Below are 19,438 nucleotides of genomic sequence, written 5' to 3'. Positions count from 1 at the left end.
TGTCCCCAGTTTGCCACTTTCCCACGTAAAGGTAGGCAAACTTTTTCTGGTTAAGTAGATTGTGGATTAAGCAACAAAGTGATGCTTTTCTCCAGCTCCTTTCCTTGCTGCTGACTTGCGAACACGTTCTTCCCTCCTCAGTGGCTTCAAGTCAGAGCCTGGATCTGCCGGTTCTGAACTCACTCTCTGATCTTGTTCAGACGGAGAGGGGCCCTGGGTGTGGCCTCACCTGCGTGACTCACCGTGTTCATTGTGCCAGCGAGACGGCACCCAGCGCTCAGCTGTCAACCTCTCTGCCCTGTGAGGCAGCCGCAGGGGCTTCCAGGGTCCCGCCCGGCGCCCCCTCCTGGCCCATCACCCAGCGTCTCCCGCGCAGAGACGACTCCCAACGTGTGCCTCCTGCTGCAGGGACAGCACCTCACGCGTCTCGGCCCACAAGCTCCATCCACTCCCAAGACAGAAAGGAATGTGCCATCGTCCCAAGGACCAGAGAGAGCAGAGGCATCAACTGCTAAGTAAGGGTACTTCTTTGGCTTTGAAAAATCAACCTGAAAAATTAACCTGTTTGGAGACCAAACTGTATCTGAAGTAAAATCCCAACTCTTCCCCCAGCCACACCAAAAAATAACAAAAAAAAAAAATAAAAATTTTAAGAAGGAAATACGCCAAAACAGTCACAAGTGGTCCTTCTGGTGGGGAGATGATGGGTGATTTCCCACCTCCATCCTGTTTTTTCTACTTCTCTCTAGTTCACTAACTTTCTAGGATAAGCATTATACCTTTAAAATCAGAAAGCGAATACAACAAACTTGTAAAAGGGAATCAACTGTTTGGAAGCTAAATTGATCTAATAATCAAACACTCTAAAATTCAACAGAATAAGTCTTCTTAAATTACTTTCTCCTCTAATTCCGGCTGTAGGAGTCCACCCGTAAAGTGTCTGGACTTTGATACAAGCATTCCAAAGGGGAGTTACTGATTTTCACACTAGGTGATGCTCCAGTCCCACAAACTTGTCAAAAACAGCGTTTAGTCTATTAAAATGTTCACATCTCTGAGGTAAAAATGTATTTTGAATACAAGAGCAAGCATATTTCTAGAGAAATCAGTCCACGTGTATCTTCTGTTATAGAAATCACTTTACAAGGGTCTGTCAGGCTCCGTCTGATGCCACTGGTCTCAGGTGTCTTCAGCCTCACCCCTCCCTGGGCACACGGGGGTCCCCAGATCTGGCAGCCTTTGGGCATAAGACCAGTCTCATCAAGGGTCCAGACCTTGGGTACCTTCTTTGTGCTCACTGAGTCTGGGCCGTTTCAGTTCTGGGGGACTGCCCTGAGGGTCTCCAAGCGTCTCTGAAACATGAACACACACAAAATTGGCAAGTGAGTGAAGATTTCTTTAAGAGCTGACGTTTATAAAATAAATTCCATGCCCAGACAAGGAACTGAACTGCCTGGCCAGGTCCTTCATGGCTCTAAGGGGAAGGATCTATACCAGTGGTTCTCAACCAGGGGCAACCGTGCCTCCCGGGAGACAGTGGGCAGCGTCTGGTGACATTTTAGAATGTCATGAGTTGGGGTAGGGAATGGGTACCAGCATCCTATGTTCAAAGGACGGCACCACAACAAGGAACGACCCACCCACGGCACCAGCGATGCCAAGGCTGAGAACCGGGGCTACACCACCTCCTGAACCCCCCATCTGCCTCACAGTGAGCGCTTCTGCGGGAGGAGGAGTCTCCCTGCTGAGAATACAGAGACAGCCAGTGAGTTTAAAGATGCATCCTTGCTGCTTCAGAACTGACTTAAAGTTAGGTGGCGTTAATTTCCAAAAGGAAAGATAATCCATCTTTAATTATATTAAACTAGTAACAATATCACTTACCTGACTGACTTTCTTCTGTGGAAGGGCTGGAAATTATAGTGGTTGGTATAGAATTTGGTGGAGTACCTGTCTTTAAGGGTTTTAAGTTTATTCTCCTTGATTAAAAAAAGAAGTAAAAGGTCATTAGTATCAAAGGAATTGTGTATGACATCAAATTTCAAAACTACCCAAAGGTGACATTTTTAAAAATTTCAGCTGATCATACCACACACGGCATTGAATGTGTTTATCTGTCCACTTACTTAGTAACTAAGGACCATGGACTGAGTTAAACTATCACATATATAGTAGTCAATTTAAACCTTAACCAGTCACCTAAAAGTTTCAAAACCTGTGTTTTGTTCATACCAATGATACGCTGAACACTGTGCTGAAGGCTTCATATATAAGCTTATCAGATATGGCTTCTACCATGGAAAGCTCCAAAACATACACGTTTCTTTTTGAAGTCCACAGTCTTTACTTTTAACCACTATTTTTTTTACATTATAACTGTAAGAAGATCACAAGAAATTAAGAGGGGGAAAAACTTTAATACTAAAAATATTTCAAAGAACACCTTCCCATTTACTTCCCCTACCTAAAAACAAAAAGAATTTTTTTAAAAACATTGCTAGTCTGAAGAAAGATTCAAAAAGAGCCAAACACTAGACCTAACCCGTACTACGGGCCCGCCAAGGAAATTGCATGATTTTGACAGGGCGGGAGAGACACAGCGCTTCCTGTCTGTCACGCGCACCCTTCCCGCCGCATCCCCTCCCCAGGCTAGGTGGCGGGAGGCGGGCAGAGAAGGCCGTATCCCGAGTCGGTGGTTTCCAGGGAAGGACACCTGGAGGCTCACTGCTGCTTGATGATGGGCACCGTGGTGAGCAGCTCTGTCTGCAGCACCAGCCGCGAACTCGGGCATGTTTACCGGCCAGATGGACGTGAGCGGGGAAGAACACACAGGCAGCATCTCCTGGAGACTGCTCAGACCAGACCACTGTTTACCGTGAGCCCGTCTGCTGGACGTGGCTGAAACCACCTCGAGGAAGGGTTCCTTTGCTTTCCTGCCCACTGGAAAGTGCCCCTCACTGCTCTGGACAAGACAACACAGGTAAAGAATGGAGACATACTCTTGTCTCATGGGGCTTATAATCTAACGGGAAACAGAAGCACAAATCAGACATCTGCCGTTGACTGTGATGTGTTGTGCTAGAGAAAAGGGCTGAAGGGACATCCAAATGGGCCTTTCAGGAGTGTCACCAGGGGAGCAGGTGTCCAGGATGTCCCTGGAAGGGAAAGGCACAGAGGCCTCCAAGGGCCGAGCGTGCTCTGGCAACCTGGCTTTCGGGTCAGGCTGGAGAGGAAGGCACAGGGAGGAAGATAGCGGGGTGACCGTGCTGGACGGCGGGCTGCCGCAGACCCGCCTGCAGGCCGCGCGCAGGCGCCTGGACTCAGCCGCCAGGGAGGAAGCAGACAACTGAGGTCTGTAAGCAGGGAGGGGGCGCTCTCAGATTCAAAGCTGGGAAACGCCTCTCTGGCAGAGTGTGGAACGTCACCTATTGAAGGGCGGGGGCTCTCAGTCTGTGGTCTGTTTTGTGACCGCAAGGACAGCTTCTCTTTCTGTCCAAGTTCTCACCGGGGTGTTGACTTGCTCCAGGCCTGCAGGGTGTTCAGAGTGATCCTCCGGGACGGGTGGGCCTTCACATTCTGTCCACTGGGCTGCAGGGTCTTCTCCTCTGAAGGCCCCGCCAGGAAGCCTCTGGCACTAGGAGTCGTCGCAGGGGTGTCCTTGGCTGCCGTGGGGGCCGGAGGCGGTTTCGTCTGAGGGGGCGTTGCACAGGGACTGCTGGGGTCTTGGGCTCTGCTGGTGGGGGTTCCCTCTACCAGTCTGGGTCCTGGCGAAGACCCAGGGTGTGTCTGACTCTTAGTTTTCTTCGCTGTATCAGGAGTTCTCACACTCAAAACCGGTTTCTCCTTCAAGGGTATTCCGAGCTCATCCTTCTCAAACGTCACAAATGAACAATAACCATCCGTGGAAGAAATGGCCAGGAAGGCCCCATCACTGGACCTTTGTTCCCAAAACAGAAGAAAGAGTTAAAAACGTTACCAAAGTCCACGGGTCACTCTCAGCTCTCTCGTTACTAGCTAGGAAATAGAAGTTCAAGCAAAATCATGAGCTCTGTTTGAAGGCAGAGTCAAGGGGAAAAACATGATGGAAAAAGGGTTTGTGTGAGCTCCCTCCTCACACCCTTCCCCTCCCAACCCACCTCGAGTTTCTCAGGGACCCAACCTCTCTTCGTTGTCACTGAATTCACCAGAATAAAGTTGGGATGGCTTTTCCCTCCCCATCCAAGATAAAAAGAAAATTAGAAGAAGATAAAGAGTTATAAAGGCAAGGAATAGACGGTGGGTGGCCAGGCCCAGGCTGGGCCTGAGCAGGCAGTGGGAGGCTGCATCAGGGAGCCCAGGGGAGCTGAGGACCCCAGGCAGAAAGGCGAGGGCAGAGTGGCCCCTTTCCTCGTCTGTGCAGCAGGGCCCGCAGGCCTGGGCCTCCTCTCGGAGGGCCTGGCGAGTCCCCAAATAACCAGGTTGCACTGGGGACTTTTCCTTGGTTGATAAGAAGCAGATAAACCCCCTGGGGCAGTCTGAATGGCACCAACACCCACAACAGGAAGCAGTGTTACAGCAGTTAGGAATGGCTTTCCTTTTAATGTTGATTCTTTAAAAAAAAAAAAAGTAAAATAAGGGCTAAAAGAGCCAACTGCAGGATGACATGCTCCCTGCCCTGAGGGGCTACTCCAGGACAACGTACACTGCACCCCGCCATCCACCTTCCCTCCACCAGCCACTCACCAGGAAATATCACTCAGGGTGTGGTAATGTATGTTAGACACGTAACCAAATGGGAACAGCTGCTGGGTGTCGTACAAAAGCACAGAGTCTTCGGAAGCCACGGCAAACACCACGCGGTAGGGCAGGCTCACCAGCTCCACACCTGGCTCTTGTGACAGGCAAAACAGGGACAGAGGAAGTAAAGCAAAAGCCACGTTCCCAAAGAAAACAAATTCTACCCCCACCCCAGCCTTTTCCCTGGGGACATAAATGACATAATTTTACTAAAGACTAGTTTGCTATGTGCTTTACAAAAGAATTCAGTTCTTTTAATGATTTTGTATAGGAATATATGAATCGAGGAGAACCAAGCATGAACCAGTGAGGACACTGTGTTATGATCCAACAGTCAATGGGCACCTGAGGTCCAAAAAGAAGAGGAGAGAAAAGATGTGTGAATGAAGCAGGTCACCCTGAGGGGTCATTGCCTGATAAGGAAAACATCAGTCACATAGAAACATTTTATCAAGTGATGTTTTAATGCTGTCAAGTTGATTACAGTCATTCACATAAAGGATGAGAAACTTAAAAACAGCTTCGGCATCCGGCCAGGGACCTGACTAACCCTTCACCTGAATCAATTAAAACACCAGACAAAATATATGAAACAAGGTTTTTTAAGACACTGTCCATCAGGTCATGGAGGACAGCAATCCCTCAGAGATGGGAAGCAAGAGAGGTGAGCCCTATGCTTTCCTCTGCTTATGCTTGGAGTTTCCAGTCCCAGCAAAGGTGGAGGGAAGCCAGGTGGCGCCCAGCAGATGCCCTGAGCTGGGATGCCAGGAGGCTGGAAACCCCCGGGGTGGAGCAGCAGAGACAGAGAGCTGGCGCCCTCTGGAGCCGTCCACTGAGTGCTAACCAGTGCACGCGTGGGAAGAATTGACCAGGGTCGAAGTGAGAACCACGGGAAAGGAAGAGCCATCCCCGAAGCTCACACAAGGCCAGAAATCAGCCAGAGTGGAAAATCTCCTTGTTCACAGGCATCGATTAGAGCACTCACAGGGCTTGGCCTTGGTAGCAGGGAGATTAGCCCTAGACCTAATGCCCCTGTGATCCCACCCGACAGAGCTTAATAGCAAGACCCCTAAGACGCAAAATGTTTCTAAGTAACTTCACTGCATCCCAGAATAAAGCTCAAGAATATAAGAATGAAAACATATCCAGCATCCACTAAGGTAAAATCCAGTATCTGGCATCTAGCAAAAAATTAACCAGGCATGCCAAGAAGCAGAAAAATGTGACCCACAATGAGGAGGAAAAAAAATCAGTAAGAACTGACCCTTTGTACATGAAGACATTAAAAGAGTTAATACAAAAACTGTATACCATGTGTTCAAGAAGCAAGAGGAAAGACGGAAGGGGTTAAGCAGAGATATGTAAGAAAGACCCAAGCTGAACTCCAGAGATGAAAACTGCACTGTCACAGAGAGAAAGTACCTGGACGGCACCCAGGGCAGGTTACCAAGAAGAAAAGATCTGTGAACTCACAATATAGCGATGGAAACTATCCAAAATAAAGCCCTGAGAGGAAGAAAACAAGCAAACAGAGTAGCAGTAAGCCATGGGCAGCTTCAAACAGCCTCACAGATGTGTAGCTGGAGTCCCTGAAGAAGAGGAGACGGGATGACAGAGAAAATATTTGAAGAAATAATTGCTGAAAATCCCCAAATTTGATGAAAACTATGAACTCATAGATCTAAGAAGATCAATGAGCCTCAAGCACAATAAACATGAAGAAAACTGCAGCAAGGCACAACATATCAGATATGTTGTTCAAAGCCACCGACAAAGAGAAAAATCTTAAAAGCAGCCAGTGGAGGGAAAAAAGTTAAACAAAAATCCAGCTCATAATTTTACCGTATAGGAAACTGATAATGAGCGACATTCAATCTGCTTCCGTTGAGAAACAAAACTAGTACTTTTCCTTTAAAGTAGCTTTAAGCAAAGAAAGTATAGTCTAGACAAGGCAAAAAACTGACATGTAGTTTGATAACATCAGTCTTTGCTCTTAAGACTGAACTGAACCAACCCACCTGATCACTTCTCCCCAACCCCCATCCCCCAGTGACCTGCCTCAGAGAACATGACACACCCCACGGCTCTGACGCACCTGCTTCCACCACCGGCCTCAGCTCGAAGTAGACTGGGCAGCAGCGGACAGCCAGCGTCGCCTTCCCAGGACATGGAAGATGGGCAACGGGTCTAGAAGATGAACCGTGGTTTTAGAAAAAGGCACCATCACTCAACAAAAGCAAAACAAAAACAAAGGGTAAACGTTGCAAACATTTCTTCAGTTGCATACCTTTTCAGATTTTTCCTGGAGAAAACATATGTTGTATTGGTTACATTTTCACCGGACTCCACACATCCAGCTGGAGAAGCGGGGAGAGGAAGGCAAGGCCAGGCGTTATTAAATGCTCACCAGCAAAGACCCAAGAGCATCCGGTTCTGGTTGGTAAAACATTTTCCCTGAAAGATTATCTCCTGGACAATCTTTTTGTGACTGAGAGCAAATACCAGCACCGTCACTTGTGTGGGTTCAGCCCTTACGGAGTTCTACCCACCTGTCTTCTCCCCTGATGTCACCTCCCCGAGGGGCTCGGCTGCCCCAGAGCCACTTCCAGGCGTGGGCAGGAAGCAGAGCCCCAGCCGCAGAGGACCTTGACCTGAGAATCCAGCCAATTTCTGCTGGTGAGGCACTGTGGTTAGACCCCCAGCTCTCTGTCCCCTGGATGCTGACCTCAGTTGCCACCCAAAGCCTGTGATTCTGGCCTTTTCCCATCTGCCTGCTAGAGTTTGGAGGCTGCCAGGAGACCAGCCCTCTACTGACATTTCCAGCCCCAGCAGAAGCTGCTTTCACCCTGGGGAGCAGCCTGTACTGAGAGCTCTTCCACACTCACCCCAGGCTGTACTCAGAACTGGGTCAGACCCTGTCAGAGAATGACCATCACACTCAGTTGCTCTTGGGAACATCTCCCTGTCTTATGTTAACATTTCCTGATACATACACACATATATCATCTCCGCGTAACCAGTTCACACCCGCTACGCAGGCAGCAGACAGCGCCAGTGGTCTTTCTACCCCCTCCCCACCTTACCCCATCCTTACACCCCCAAGCCATCCATTTCGACAAACCACTAGGTCATTTTTATTTCCTCCGCGCTCACATAATTGTTATAAGCAGTTATAACTCAATCGCATATATAATCACACGATGGGGTTTATTAAGTCTGTTTTACACAATGGGGTATTATTTCTATTTCTGCTCATTTTGCTTTTCTCGGTCAACTACTCGTGAAAGTTAACTTGTATGGCACTAATGTGTTTTCTTTAGTAGCTGCCTGATGCTCACCAGCATGAAAATACCACAACTGATTCACCCATCCTTTGTTACTGAGGATTGTTTTGTTTTTGTTTTTGTTTTTTTACAACTACGAACATGCTTGCAATAAACATCCTTGGACATATACTCTCGTACTAGGTTTTAATTTCTTCAGGAAGTGAATCTCAGGTGAGGGGTGGACTGGCTGAAGGGCATGTGCACTTAGCGGTTACCAGACAGCCTTCCACGGGGGCATCGCAGAACCAGGCGCACAGACATTGGCACCGCTGCCACCATGCCCTCAGATCAGAAGCTCTGTCCACACACCTGGCGTGAGCAGCAAAGACCCATCCGGAGTGAAGCTGAGTCTGCGGAAGAACGACTTCATGCTGTCGTCATGGAACATCCGGTAACTTCTCGCCTGAAGGGCACGAAGTTGAAACATTATTCCAGGTCTCTGCATTCACAGTAAAGGCTCACCAATTCCTATTTTTTTTTTCTTTACATGTTATCATTTATTACTAACATAATAAGTGAAACTGAAATTTATTACCAATCAAATAATCACGCAAGACTGCAAAAGTGATCACTCATGAACTGATCACCCATTTTTGATAAGGAAAGCTCTATGTGTGTGTGTGCCTGTGCGGTTCTGCGATTATTAAACAAACAAACCTCCGTACCAACACACACCAGTCTGTCAGCAGTGCTTCATCTGGGGACTGGGACTGGGACTGAGACTGGGAAAAGGCAGGAAAAGGACTAGGAGCCCTTTGCTGGTTATCTGTGTGTATATATTTAGAATTTCCAAAGGAACAAACCCCTTTTAAAAAGAAAACAGCTGATTACTAAACTAGTAAATCCTATCACCTTTTCAAACATTTTGTGGAGGGTATATAGGTAATTGGGTTTTTATTTATTTGTTTTTGATGGAGGTACTGGGGATGGAACCCAGGACCTCATGTATGCTAAGCACGCGCTTTACCACTGAGCTGTGCCCTTCCCCCTCAACAACATTTCTTGAACACCTGTGTGGAGTAGTTTTTGCTACCATGTATTGACACTTTATAAACGTTACGCATTTAACTCTCAACCCCGAGGAACCAGGCTTTACTCACCTAACCACACATGGGACCCCTCGGCGTCAGCCAGCTCACAGACCACACTGCCTCACCCCACTGCCCTGGGACTGGATTTGCACCCTGTCCCTTCTTTGTTCCAGCACCCAGCTTGCTCCCTTTCACCCAAGTGCCTGCCTCTGTCGTCCCAATTCCTCTAGGACGAGGGTGCCAGCTTCATTTGCCAGTTCTCTCAAAGATAAAAATCCTTCCTACTCCTGAGTCCCCAGCCAAGGGCTGGGGCTCTGCTGTCAGAGGTCCCCATCTACCTGCCAAGAAGGGGTACTGCCTGTGGCCGGACCACCTGATGCTCACCCACCCGCCTTCCTGTTGCCTCGTGCCAGGATACTTCTAGCCAGCAGTTCTCGACCCTTGCTGCACCACAGAACCCCAGAGGCCCTGCCAACCTCAAGTCAAATGAATTGCATCTCTGGGGGTGGCACCCAGGCACCCATATTTTCAAATGCTTCCTGGGTGATTCCACAGAGCAGGCAGAGCTGGAAACCACTGTCCTCCACCACCAACCCTCTCCTAGACCCAGCTCAGCCCTCCGCACTGAGACGTGGCAGTCGGAGAGGATGTCATGCTGTAGTTCAGGCATTTGGGTCCTTGAGACCAGGAGTTTAGCTACAAGATATGGAAGAGCTCACAACTTCCTGAGTCCCAGCGAAAGCACTGCTACAACGGAATGTCAAAACATCGTATACCTCTCCTTCGGCACCTACTCCAGACAGCATCTTTGAGACATTAAAAGCCACACGTTTCTTCTGTGTGCTGTATACCCTCAGGATCCTAAACAAAGAAGAAAAGTCTGATTTATCTCTTCTAGTAAATGAATCCTGTTTCACACAGAAAGAATCTAATGCCAAAACTGAAGATTGCTTCAATGGTTTTCGGCCTGCAAACCCATTTACGAATGATTTCCACACTTAACTGAATGACAGAGGCAAATATTAACAACCAAAAGGGTATCACTAATGAAGTGGGGAAATATGTCACATTTTCATTTTTTATTGAATATTTCAACTTGTCAAGTGACATGAACTTTAGGCCTGGCGTTACTTTTCAAGTCTTAGACACATGGCCCCACAACTATCTTTATGACTGCCATGAAGTTAATTTTGTGTGGAACGGTCTCGCCCTCAGGGATTTGCAAGAGTAAGGAAAATACCAGCAGGTAAATTGGTTGTTGGTAATTCATATTATCCCCTGAGCTAATCAGACTGTTTCACTCCTATTGCCTGAATAAAACACACATATTGGAAAATAAATGACATTTAGAATGTTACAGGAGAGTCTATGAAAAATGAAGTCTAACTCTTCCTTAGTGCTTTCATTCCAGGGCCATCTGAAATTCAGTTTGTTACAGTTAAACATAGTTGGATAAATGTTCAAAAGGACCATTAGGACTGATGAGTGACATGTCCGTACATCTCATTTAAAAAAAAAAAATTCTTCGTTCCTAGAACACAGTTAAATTATTGTGTTTAATTAGACAAGTAAATACAGCAACAAGATCTCCTTTCAGAAAAGACAAAGATATCTTATTTTCATATTAATTTAAATGGAGTTTTTAAAATCACTGCAGTAGTAAACTCTAATGTAACAATGAAATAAATATCCAACCTTACCACTGGGTACTTCTTGCTTAAGTAAGCCCTATTTTTAAACGACTTTTTCTTTAAAAGTTGCCAGGAAATTCAAATTTAATTCAAAGCTCTTTCCGCATTCACTCACCTATTCAATAAAGATTTATTACATACTAACTTTGTGTAAGGCTCTTGTTCTAATTAGTTTCCAATTTCTTATTATGTTGTAAGAAAAACAGTAAAACAAAATGCTTCATATGAAAGCAAGAACAAAAAAAAAATCAGAGCTAAACCATGGTTCATATTGGTGAAGCTGTAATAAAAATATCTCTGAAGAAAATTTCAGGCAAACAGAGATGAAGACAATTTGCCCAATATGAACTTACCTGTCACAGCTCAGGGTAGCAACATACTGGCCCAAAGGATCCCAGGTTACTCCTTGTACGTAACTTTTATGTTCATTAAAAATTGAGATCTTTTGTCCTACAAATAAAGCACACAACAGCATTACCAAAGCCTACTCAAGTACAAATGGTATAAACTATAACTTAAGTATTATTTCTTTATGCCATTCCATCATTCAGCAGGCTGAAGACTCTGCACCAAGCTCCCCATCAGGCCCTGGGGACCTCGGATGACTTCACACAGCCCCTCCTCCCAGGGAGCTCACGGCTTCTAGGGGCACAGAGCCACCGCCAGGCATGCGCACTGCAATGCGCCATGGAGGATGAGGGGCGCTGACAAAGCGGGGGGTGAGGGTCAAGAAGGAGCGAGCTCTGAGTGCAGTTCTCCAGGTCAGACAGGACGCAGGGGGCCAGTGAAGGGGAGAAGAGGGTATTCTGAGCAAGTCCACGGGGTGAACGTCAGCTGAGGCACCTGGAGCATTGACACATAACCGAGACCGCCAGTGGGTAAGAGAAGTGTGTGTGTGAGGAAGGGGCTCTGGGTGCTCAAGCGTGGCTCAGAGGAACGCTGAGCTGGGAAGTGACCTGCATTATAAAGATGAAGCTGATGTTTTAAGAAGAGCACAGAAAGTGTTACTAGTTGGGAGGTGATGGGAGACCAAGTGAGAGATGAGAGCCTGAACAATGCAAGTAGGGATGGAAAAGGGAAAATGTTTACTTTGGGGAAAATATTTAGAAGGTCAAACCAGCAGCACGCAAAGATTACCTGGATAAAAAGAGGAGGGAGTTAGGAAGCCTTGGCCATTCTTAAAAAAACAAAAACCACAGCCGTCTTCTCTGGGGAGCAGGCTACACCCCCCACTCACTCCCCCAACCATCTCACCTTCCACTCGCTCAGCCCTCCGCAGTGGGCTTCCGCTCCCCACCGCGGGCCACATCTCCCAGCCTGAAAGTTGCCAGTGACCTGCCAGTGACCTTCATAGGTAAAACGTACCGCACAAATTTCAGGCTAACTTTCCTCCCTGCTCCCCATCTTGAAGCCCTTTTCAGGGAGTCTGCTGAGACTGGTAGCTGGGGGTGAAGACCTGTGGAGGTCTGGGGGGAGCTACTTGAGAGAACAGGAGGGGGACCTGACCTCACAAGTGAAAGGGAGTGAGGACACCGGGACCCCACCTGAGGCTGGTGAGGATGCATTTGTAGTGGCCCAGTCTGCAGGGTGCTGCTCGGCTCGGGACTCGGAAACCACCAGTACTGTAACGCCGATCCTGGGCTGGGGTCTGTCTTGGTGGGTCCGATGGAAGAACAGGGCCCGAGGGAACTGACTATGTTCCTAAGTGGTCACCCTGGAGAGCAAGCTGGGTAGAGAAAATACTGGAGCCAGAGGGGCCAACAGACTAGGAAACAGGGCTCAGGGGACCTGAGGGCTCCAGGAAGAGAACGAGTGGGAAGCAGGGATGCTGAGAGACCTGGAGGAGACGGTCCTGGTGAAAGAACAGGACACCTGGCTTAAGATGTCACTGACAGAGCAGCTGAATGACAGAGGCCTTCAAAGAAGCCCAGCCAAAGCCCTGTGGACCAACTGACGTGACAACGGTGGAATAAGCAGGGGTTCCTTTTAAAGGGCCGGCTTGAAGATTATGATTCAAAACTCTGGAGGAACTAAGGTGATGGGCAGTCACAACATGTGAAATTCCTTCAGTAAAAATGTACTGACTTTAAATAATTTTGCCTGTTATACAATTTAAAAAAACGACAGAGGTCTAGGATGCGGTCTTGATTTCTACTGGCCAAAACTGTTCTTTCCTCCAGCGTACCTAACCTCAGGAAATGCCACCAATATTCACATGGTCGTCAAAAAGCTTGGAGTTACAGCCAGCGCATCGGCAAATCCTGCCAACTCTTTCTTCAAATTATACCCTAACTGAGGCGTTCCTCACCCCTTCCATCAGTAGCTCCCCAGCTCAAGCCGTCGGCACCTCTCTCCTGAATCACTTCCATAACACCAACAGGGTCCCCTGCTCCCCTCTGTGTTCTCCTAGATCAGTTTGCCACGTACCACCCCAAGACATCTTTTTAAAACATAAATAAAATCACATTACTGCTCAAAACCCTTCAACATCAAGCAGTCACACTTAGGATACAACCAGAAACCCTTCCCATGGTCTATAACCCGCTGCAGCCCGGCCTCCGCACCCCTCCGGCCTCAGGTCCTCCCGTCACCCTGCTCCTGCACTCGGTCGATTTCCTGTTCCTTGGACACAAGTGACTCCTGCTGCAGGGACTCTGCACCTGCCGTTCCCACAGGCTGGAGCATTCCTCCCCGAAATAACTCCCATGGCTTGCTCCTTGACTTCATTTCAGTCTCTGTTCAAACACCAAGTGCTCAGAGAAGCCTTGCCCAGTCCCCCTATCACTCTCCCACCCTTCGTAGCACTGTCACTTCCTGGCATTATACCCGTCTGTTCACTCTTCTGATGCCCCAACAGAATGTAGCCATTGTGTTCACGTATTTTCCAGCACCTGCAAGAGTGCCCAGCTTGCTGGCAATGTTTAAGGCCATTACCACTGGCTTCAGAGGGTGCTGGATGGACTGTCCATGGACACTGTAATTATCTAATATGTGGCCAGATTTGAGAAAAAGAAGACAGTGACACTGGTCCTCCGTTTTGCCAAAGATCGGGAACCGATTAGAAAAACTGTGACAGAGATGAGGCAAGACAGAGGACGGTTCAGCCAGATGGCACAGACCTAAGAAGAACAGGGGCTTCTATGGTGTAGACAAAAACTAGGCAGAGCAGCAAGGCAGCCCCAGGCGATGCCAACGCCACCTCCTGACTCCTGAGCTGGGCACTTGGGCGGCAGGAGAATCAGCAGCCTGCACACTAAAGAGGAGGTGAGGCAGTGGTCTGGGAGAAAACATCAAGCTTGAGTGAAGGACCACAGGGGTGAAAAGTGGGCAGGTACCAGGCACCACTGGCCTCTGGCATCTCACTGCTATTTTCACACAACTGTGACTTCTCACACGTCTGCCGTCCCTCCAACTAGAGAGCAGGTTCTTTCAAAGCAGCGAGGTGTCCTTGGCTTTCCCTAATGTCCCAAAATGGAAGCCTGATCCGACAGACCCCAACATCGAGCACTCAGTGCCCCACTGTGATTATGATGGCTTGATCATCTTCCCAAGACCCTGAGTTCATGAAGGCGGGGACCAGCCCTGTCCCCGTTAGGTCTGCATCCCCAGCACGTGGGAGTTACCTTGCTCTGCTAACTCCTGACGCCACTGCCAAACCTCAGACGTTCTGACAGGGCCCTTAAAAATGAGGTGGCTCCAGGACACAGGGGCTAATCCCTAACTTCTCCAGCCAAACACTTATTTCAGATCATGAGAGAAACTCTTCTGAAGCCTTTAAAAGTTAGGCTTTTTAGACACTTAGAATATTCCTTCCCCCAATAATAGCAAAAATGTATCAGCTACCTTTACTGACATCCCACATGATGGCCGTGTTATCCACAGAGGCAGAAGCCATTAAATTGCCGTCAGTTGCCCAGCAAATATCATACACATCTTCTAAGTGGCCCCTAGACTCCAAAGAGGAAAAAGAGGAGAAAAAGCAATTCTTATCTCAAGGAGAGAAAAAAATGTCAAAAATTTAAAGGTAAACTCAGCGAGCATACATCAGAACAGGATTTTAGACATTTCTACTGGAGCTATCTCAGCTGTAACTATAACCTATGACCTTCAAGGGTATTTGTATCTTTAAAACCGATCCCAGTTTACTACGAAAATTTTATAACACGAACTAGGAAAATTCGTTTTAATCGTGTTTTTATCTTTTAAACTAATCTTGTATTACTGCCATGCATAAGGAAAAGTTTAAAGCGAGATATGAAACTCAAAGTGCACAGCAGTTTAATGCAGTCAGACGGTGATGACACTCCGTTCCCACGTCCCTCCCTGGGTTACCTCAGCGTTTTCACGACAGTCCAGTTCTCCTTGTTCAGCTGAGCCTCATCCTCGTCCTGAAAAACTATCTGTTCCGGCTCCTTGTTATCATTCACCTTCCACAACAGAATGACAGCGTCTGTGGAGCAAGTCGATTAAAGAGAAGCCGTGCTTTACCGCACGTGCCTTCACGTCTGGAGTTTTAGGGTGTTAAACAGTATCTATGTTGTTCGATAGACGCTACAGTCATGACGATTTACTTCTAAGAATCTGGGCAGGAAAAGCAGGTTTGTCTTCTGAACAAAAACTCCAGAATCAAACTCATACCAGATTAGAGCTACACAAGGTCGCCTTGAAACAGAAGGGTCCCCAGGCCAGCAAAGCCCCACTGCAAACCAACTGACTGCAGATCTACAGCATAACCTGTAAGTGGCTAAACAGGAAAAAAAAAAAAAAACCAGAGCCACCGACGTAAGGCTTGGCAAACCATTCTGAGATGTGTAACCTACAGCAAGTAAGTCACTTATCATCCTGATGCCTCGGTCTCCTCTCCTGTAAAATGGGAATAACGGTATGCCTACCTCACAGGGCTACTGTGAGGATTAAATGAGTTAATATGCATAAAGCACTTACAACACAATGCCTGGCATGAGTAAGCCTGTGTACGTGTTAGCTGCTCATATCATGGACACATCAGGTACCCTAGTCTGATGTCATCATGTGTCTGAGTCCTCCACTCCCCACGTTCTGACTCCACACTCCTCACACAACCTTCTGGTCACAACTCGGCCTCCCTTTGAGGAATGCCCAAAGGAGAGTGAATCAGCTGGTTCTATGGACACGTGTTCCTTCTAAATTAACTGGAACCCTGGGAGCTTGGCTGAGATGAGGTTGGCCCTGACAGATGGACACTCTCTACGTGCTGACTAAGAGCAGATTGCTGGGCCTTCAAGGGCAAAGGACCTGCGCTGCCCTGTACACCCCACAGAAGACAGCCTGCCGGCCTTCCCCAGGTGATGTTCCCACTCCCCGCCTTTCCCTCTGCACACACACTGGACCTCAGGGCACCGAATTTAACCAGGTCTCTTTTCCTCCTTCTGCAAACAACATCTGAGATTCCTGCTTTATTTTTATTCTGGCTTCTAGACTATCCTAGTTTTAAAGCACGATAAAAAGACTTACTTTTTCTGTACAGTTTGATGCCATTTAAGCACAAGTAGAAAATGTGACTCAATCTACTTCCACTAAACAAACATAATTTAGAGGGTCATTTAGACAAGACTCCTTAAGCCTATTAACTCATTAATTATACAGAGACATGGAACGGACTGTGATCACTTACAGATACTAAACTAACAGTCCCACAAGGCCAGAGCAGTTGCTTTGGGACCCTGACAGAACATTAAGCACCTTCTCAGTTGTCTCCAACCAGCCTGGAGGGAGTAAGTGGGAAAGAAGCCATTTTCATTTTACAGGTCTTTGCAGTTTAAGCTCACTGGCCTCCACCCCTTCAGGCTCCCCTCACCACTATTTTACTAAACTATCTAAATGGCAGATTCAGAAGCGACCTCTACAATAAAACAGTATATCTAGCTCAAATCTCACTATTTAACATGAGACACACAGGTATCCGGTTTCTAAAGAATTTCAAAGTAAAATACTCACCATCTCCTCCTGATGCTAAAATGTCCCCATTTGGAGAAAAACGCACAACATTGACAGCTTTCGTATGGCGAGCAAGATTGGACAAAAATTCAACAATAGCCTTTCCATCGGGTCCTTTTTCTACCTTCCAGATCTGTTGATATGAAAACATTTCATTCAGAGAAACATAAAGTGAGCACCCACCACACCGTGCATACGAAAGCAATACCATGCTTATTTTCAGAAAGAAAACTTAGATTTTCTGTTGAAATGAAAAAAATGGAGGAACTCCTATCTGAAACATAAACCTACAGCCCCACTGCCTGCTGTCCACGCTCTTTCTAGTGCAGAGTGTTCCCCAACAGGAACCTGGCTCAGGATTCTCAAATAATGAGCATCCAGTTACATCAGTCTAGGGCCCCAAGGAAGAAAGCTGCTCTCTTTTGCTTTCTTTGTTGACTCAAAGCCCTGAGACTTTATCCCTCTGGGCTAGATAACTAAGTAGTGTGTGCTTGTTGACGTTAGTTATAAATAAAAGAATTGAGAATGCTGCTTCAGTAGTGCGTGCCTGGGCCTTTCCGTCTTCGCCCCGCTTACCCTGACAGCGGTGTCCACCCCCGCGGACGCCAGTCTGTGGATCCTCCCGGCAGGGCCGTGCTGGAAGTCCAGGCTGTACACAGGCTCCTTGTTGTGCCAGGCGATTTCACAAGTGATGACTTTCATCCTCTAGAGTCTTGAAAGGGAGAAAAAAAAATTCCTCAGGAACCATCCTTTTGTCAAAGACAGAGGAATGCTGAAAATCGTTGGTAACGAGTTGAGTATTACAGCAGGAACGATGTTCTAAACGCTTATTAGGAGCGAGGAACCCTGCTAACCATTAAAAATGCACGCTGTACTGGGAGAGGATGTAATGTTGACCTCTGACGTAACACCTCGCAAGTTCCACCTAAAATGATTCGCTGAGTTTTACGTTTATTCTCCTGCTACGTCCGGAAAAGTAAAATGGTTCACTCAGGCAGTGGAAATCAAGGGGCCGGATCAGGCTGCACGACCCCAGCGGCTTAGGGGAGGCTGGGGGGCGAGCCTGACAGCCAGGAGCCCGGCAGCCCCGGGGGAGGAGCCTTCCTAGGGGAGGGGACCGCCCGGAGGAGGGGGCTGCCGGGTAAGAGGACCGCCCGGAGGAGGAGGCCGCCCGGGCGAGAGGACCACCTGGGGAGCCGTCCGAGACCGCGGGCGAGAGGGGAGCCCCCTTTCCGCCGCTTGAGAAGGGGCTCTGGGCCCGGGAAGCCGAGACCGAACCTGGTGGGGGAGGAGGCAGCACGGGGCCGGGGACGGGGCCGGGGCCGGGGCCGGGGCCGGAGCCGGAGCCGGAGCCGGGCCCCGGGCTGGGACTAGCCGCGAGAACGCGCGCTTCCTGGGAGCTATCCCGGGTCCTCACGGCTGGCCCTCAGCGGAACCCTCAAACGCCGCCCGGCCTGGAAGGGAAACCGCGGGGACGCGGGAGTCAGCGCGGGGAAGGCCGTACCTGCAGGGACGCGGTGGTCAGTCACCCGTGCCGCCAGCTCCCGCCGCCGCGCTCGCCGCTTCCCGCGCAAGCAGGCCCCGCCCCCGAGTGGGCGTGACTCTAGAAACACCCCGCCTCCGCACGGGCGGGATTCCCGGGAGGCCCCGCCCCCTCCGCCGAGGACGATCCCCCTGCATCTGAGTGGTCCGAATCTGGGCTGGCTTCCGCTGGCTTCCGCAGGCTCTGTAATTCCCTGCTGGTCTGACGTTTCCGTGGAAGAATAAGGGAGTTCTTTGATTCATTTGTTCAGTCATTTCTTCCTTTGTTGATTTATTCTTTTAGCAAACATTACTGAGAGCCTGCTGTAAGCTGGACCCTATGCTGGCCCTGAATACACAGCAGAGAGCAAAGCTGACTCAGACTTACCCTCAGAAAATTGACACTCCGGTAAAAGGAAATGAAGAGCCATCCTGTAGGGCCGGTTGGGAGTCTGTAATTCTAACATCTGCGCCAAGACTATGAAGTGTTTCACTGGTGTAGTGAATATTAGACAAATGTATCAGGCCATGTCTAGGTCACTGGTGTTTCAAACATAACAGGGAACCCTCCTACACTGTTGATGGGAATGGAAATTTGTGCAGCCATTATGGAGAACAGTATGGAGGTTCCTTAAAAAACTAAAAATAGAGCTACCATATGATCCAGCAGTCCCACTCCTGGGCATATATCTAGAAAAGATGAAAACTCTAATTTGAAAAGATACATGCACCCCAATGTTCATAGCAGTACTCTTTACAATAGCCGAGACATGGAAGCAATCTAAATGTCCATGACAGATGAATGGATAAAGAAGATGTGGTGTATATTTACAATGGAATATTACTCAGTAATAAAAAAGAATGAAATAATGCCATTTGCAACAATATGGATAGACCTAGAGATGATCATAATGTTAAGTCAAAGACAAATTGAAAAAGTGATACAAATGAACTTATTTACAAAGCAGAAGTAGACTCACAGACATAGAAAACAAATTTATAGTTACCAAAAGGGAAGAGGGGAGGGATAAATTAAGAGTGTGGGATTAGCAGATACACACTACTATATGTAAAATGGATAAACAACAAGGACTTCTTGCATAGCACAGGGAACTGT

The 19,438-nt window shown here is 48.0% G+C and overlaps 1 protein-coding gene across 1 annotated transcript; it reads right to left on the bottom strand.

The window, feature by feature from the left end:
- Positions 1–829: 829 nt before the first annotated feature.
- On the bottom strand, positions 830–18,396 carry CHAF1B (chromatin assembly factor 1 subunit B). Its single transcript, XM_031459370.2, has 14 exons — positions 18,305–18,396; positions 17,377–17,512; positions 16,801–16,933; positions 15,157–15,274; positions 14,668–14,771; positions 11,178–11,274; positions 9,910–9,994; positions 8,412–8,505; positions 7,064–7,133; positions 6,872–6,963; positions 4,723–4,870; positions 3,506–3,937; positions 1,885–1,979; positions 830–1,352 (listed from the first exon to the last, which is right to left on the bottom strand). The coding sequence occupies exons 2-14, from the start codon at positions 17,500–17,502 to the stop codon at positions 1,261–1,263; spliced, it is 1,686 nt and encodes a 561-aa protein (XP_031315230.1). The 5' UTR covers positions 17,503–17,512; positions 18,305–18,396; the 3' UTR covers positions 830–1,260.
- Between the last annotated feature and the right edge of the window lie 1,042 nt (positions 18,397–19,438).

This window comes from Camelus dromedarius, chromosome 2 (assembly GCF_036321535.1).
Source record: "Camelus dromedarius isolate mCamDro1 chromosome 2, mCamDro1.pat, whole genome shotgun sequence".
Taxonomy (NCBI): Eukaryota; Metazoa; Chordata; class Mammalia; order Artiodactyla; family Camelidae; genus Camelus; species Camelus dromedarius.
This window is presented reverse-complemented; position numbering and strand designations above follow the sequence as displayed.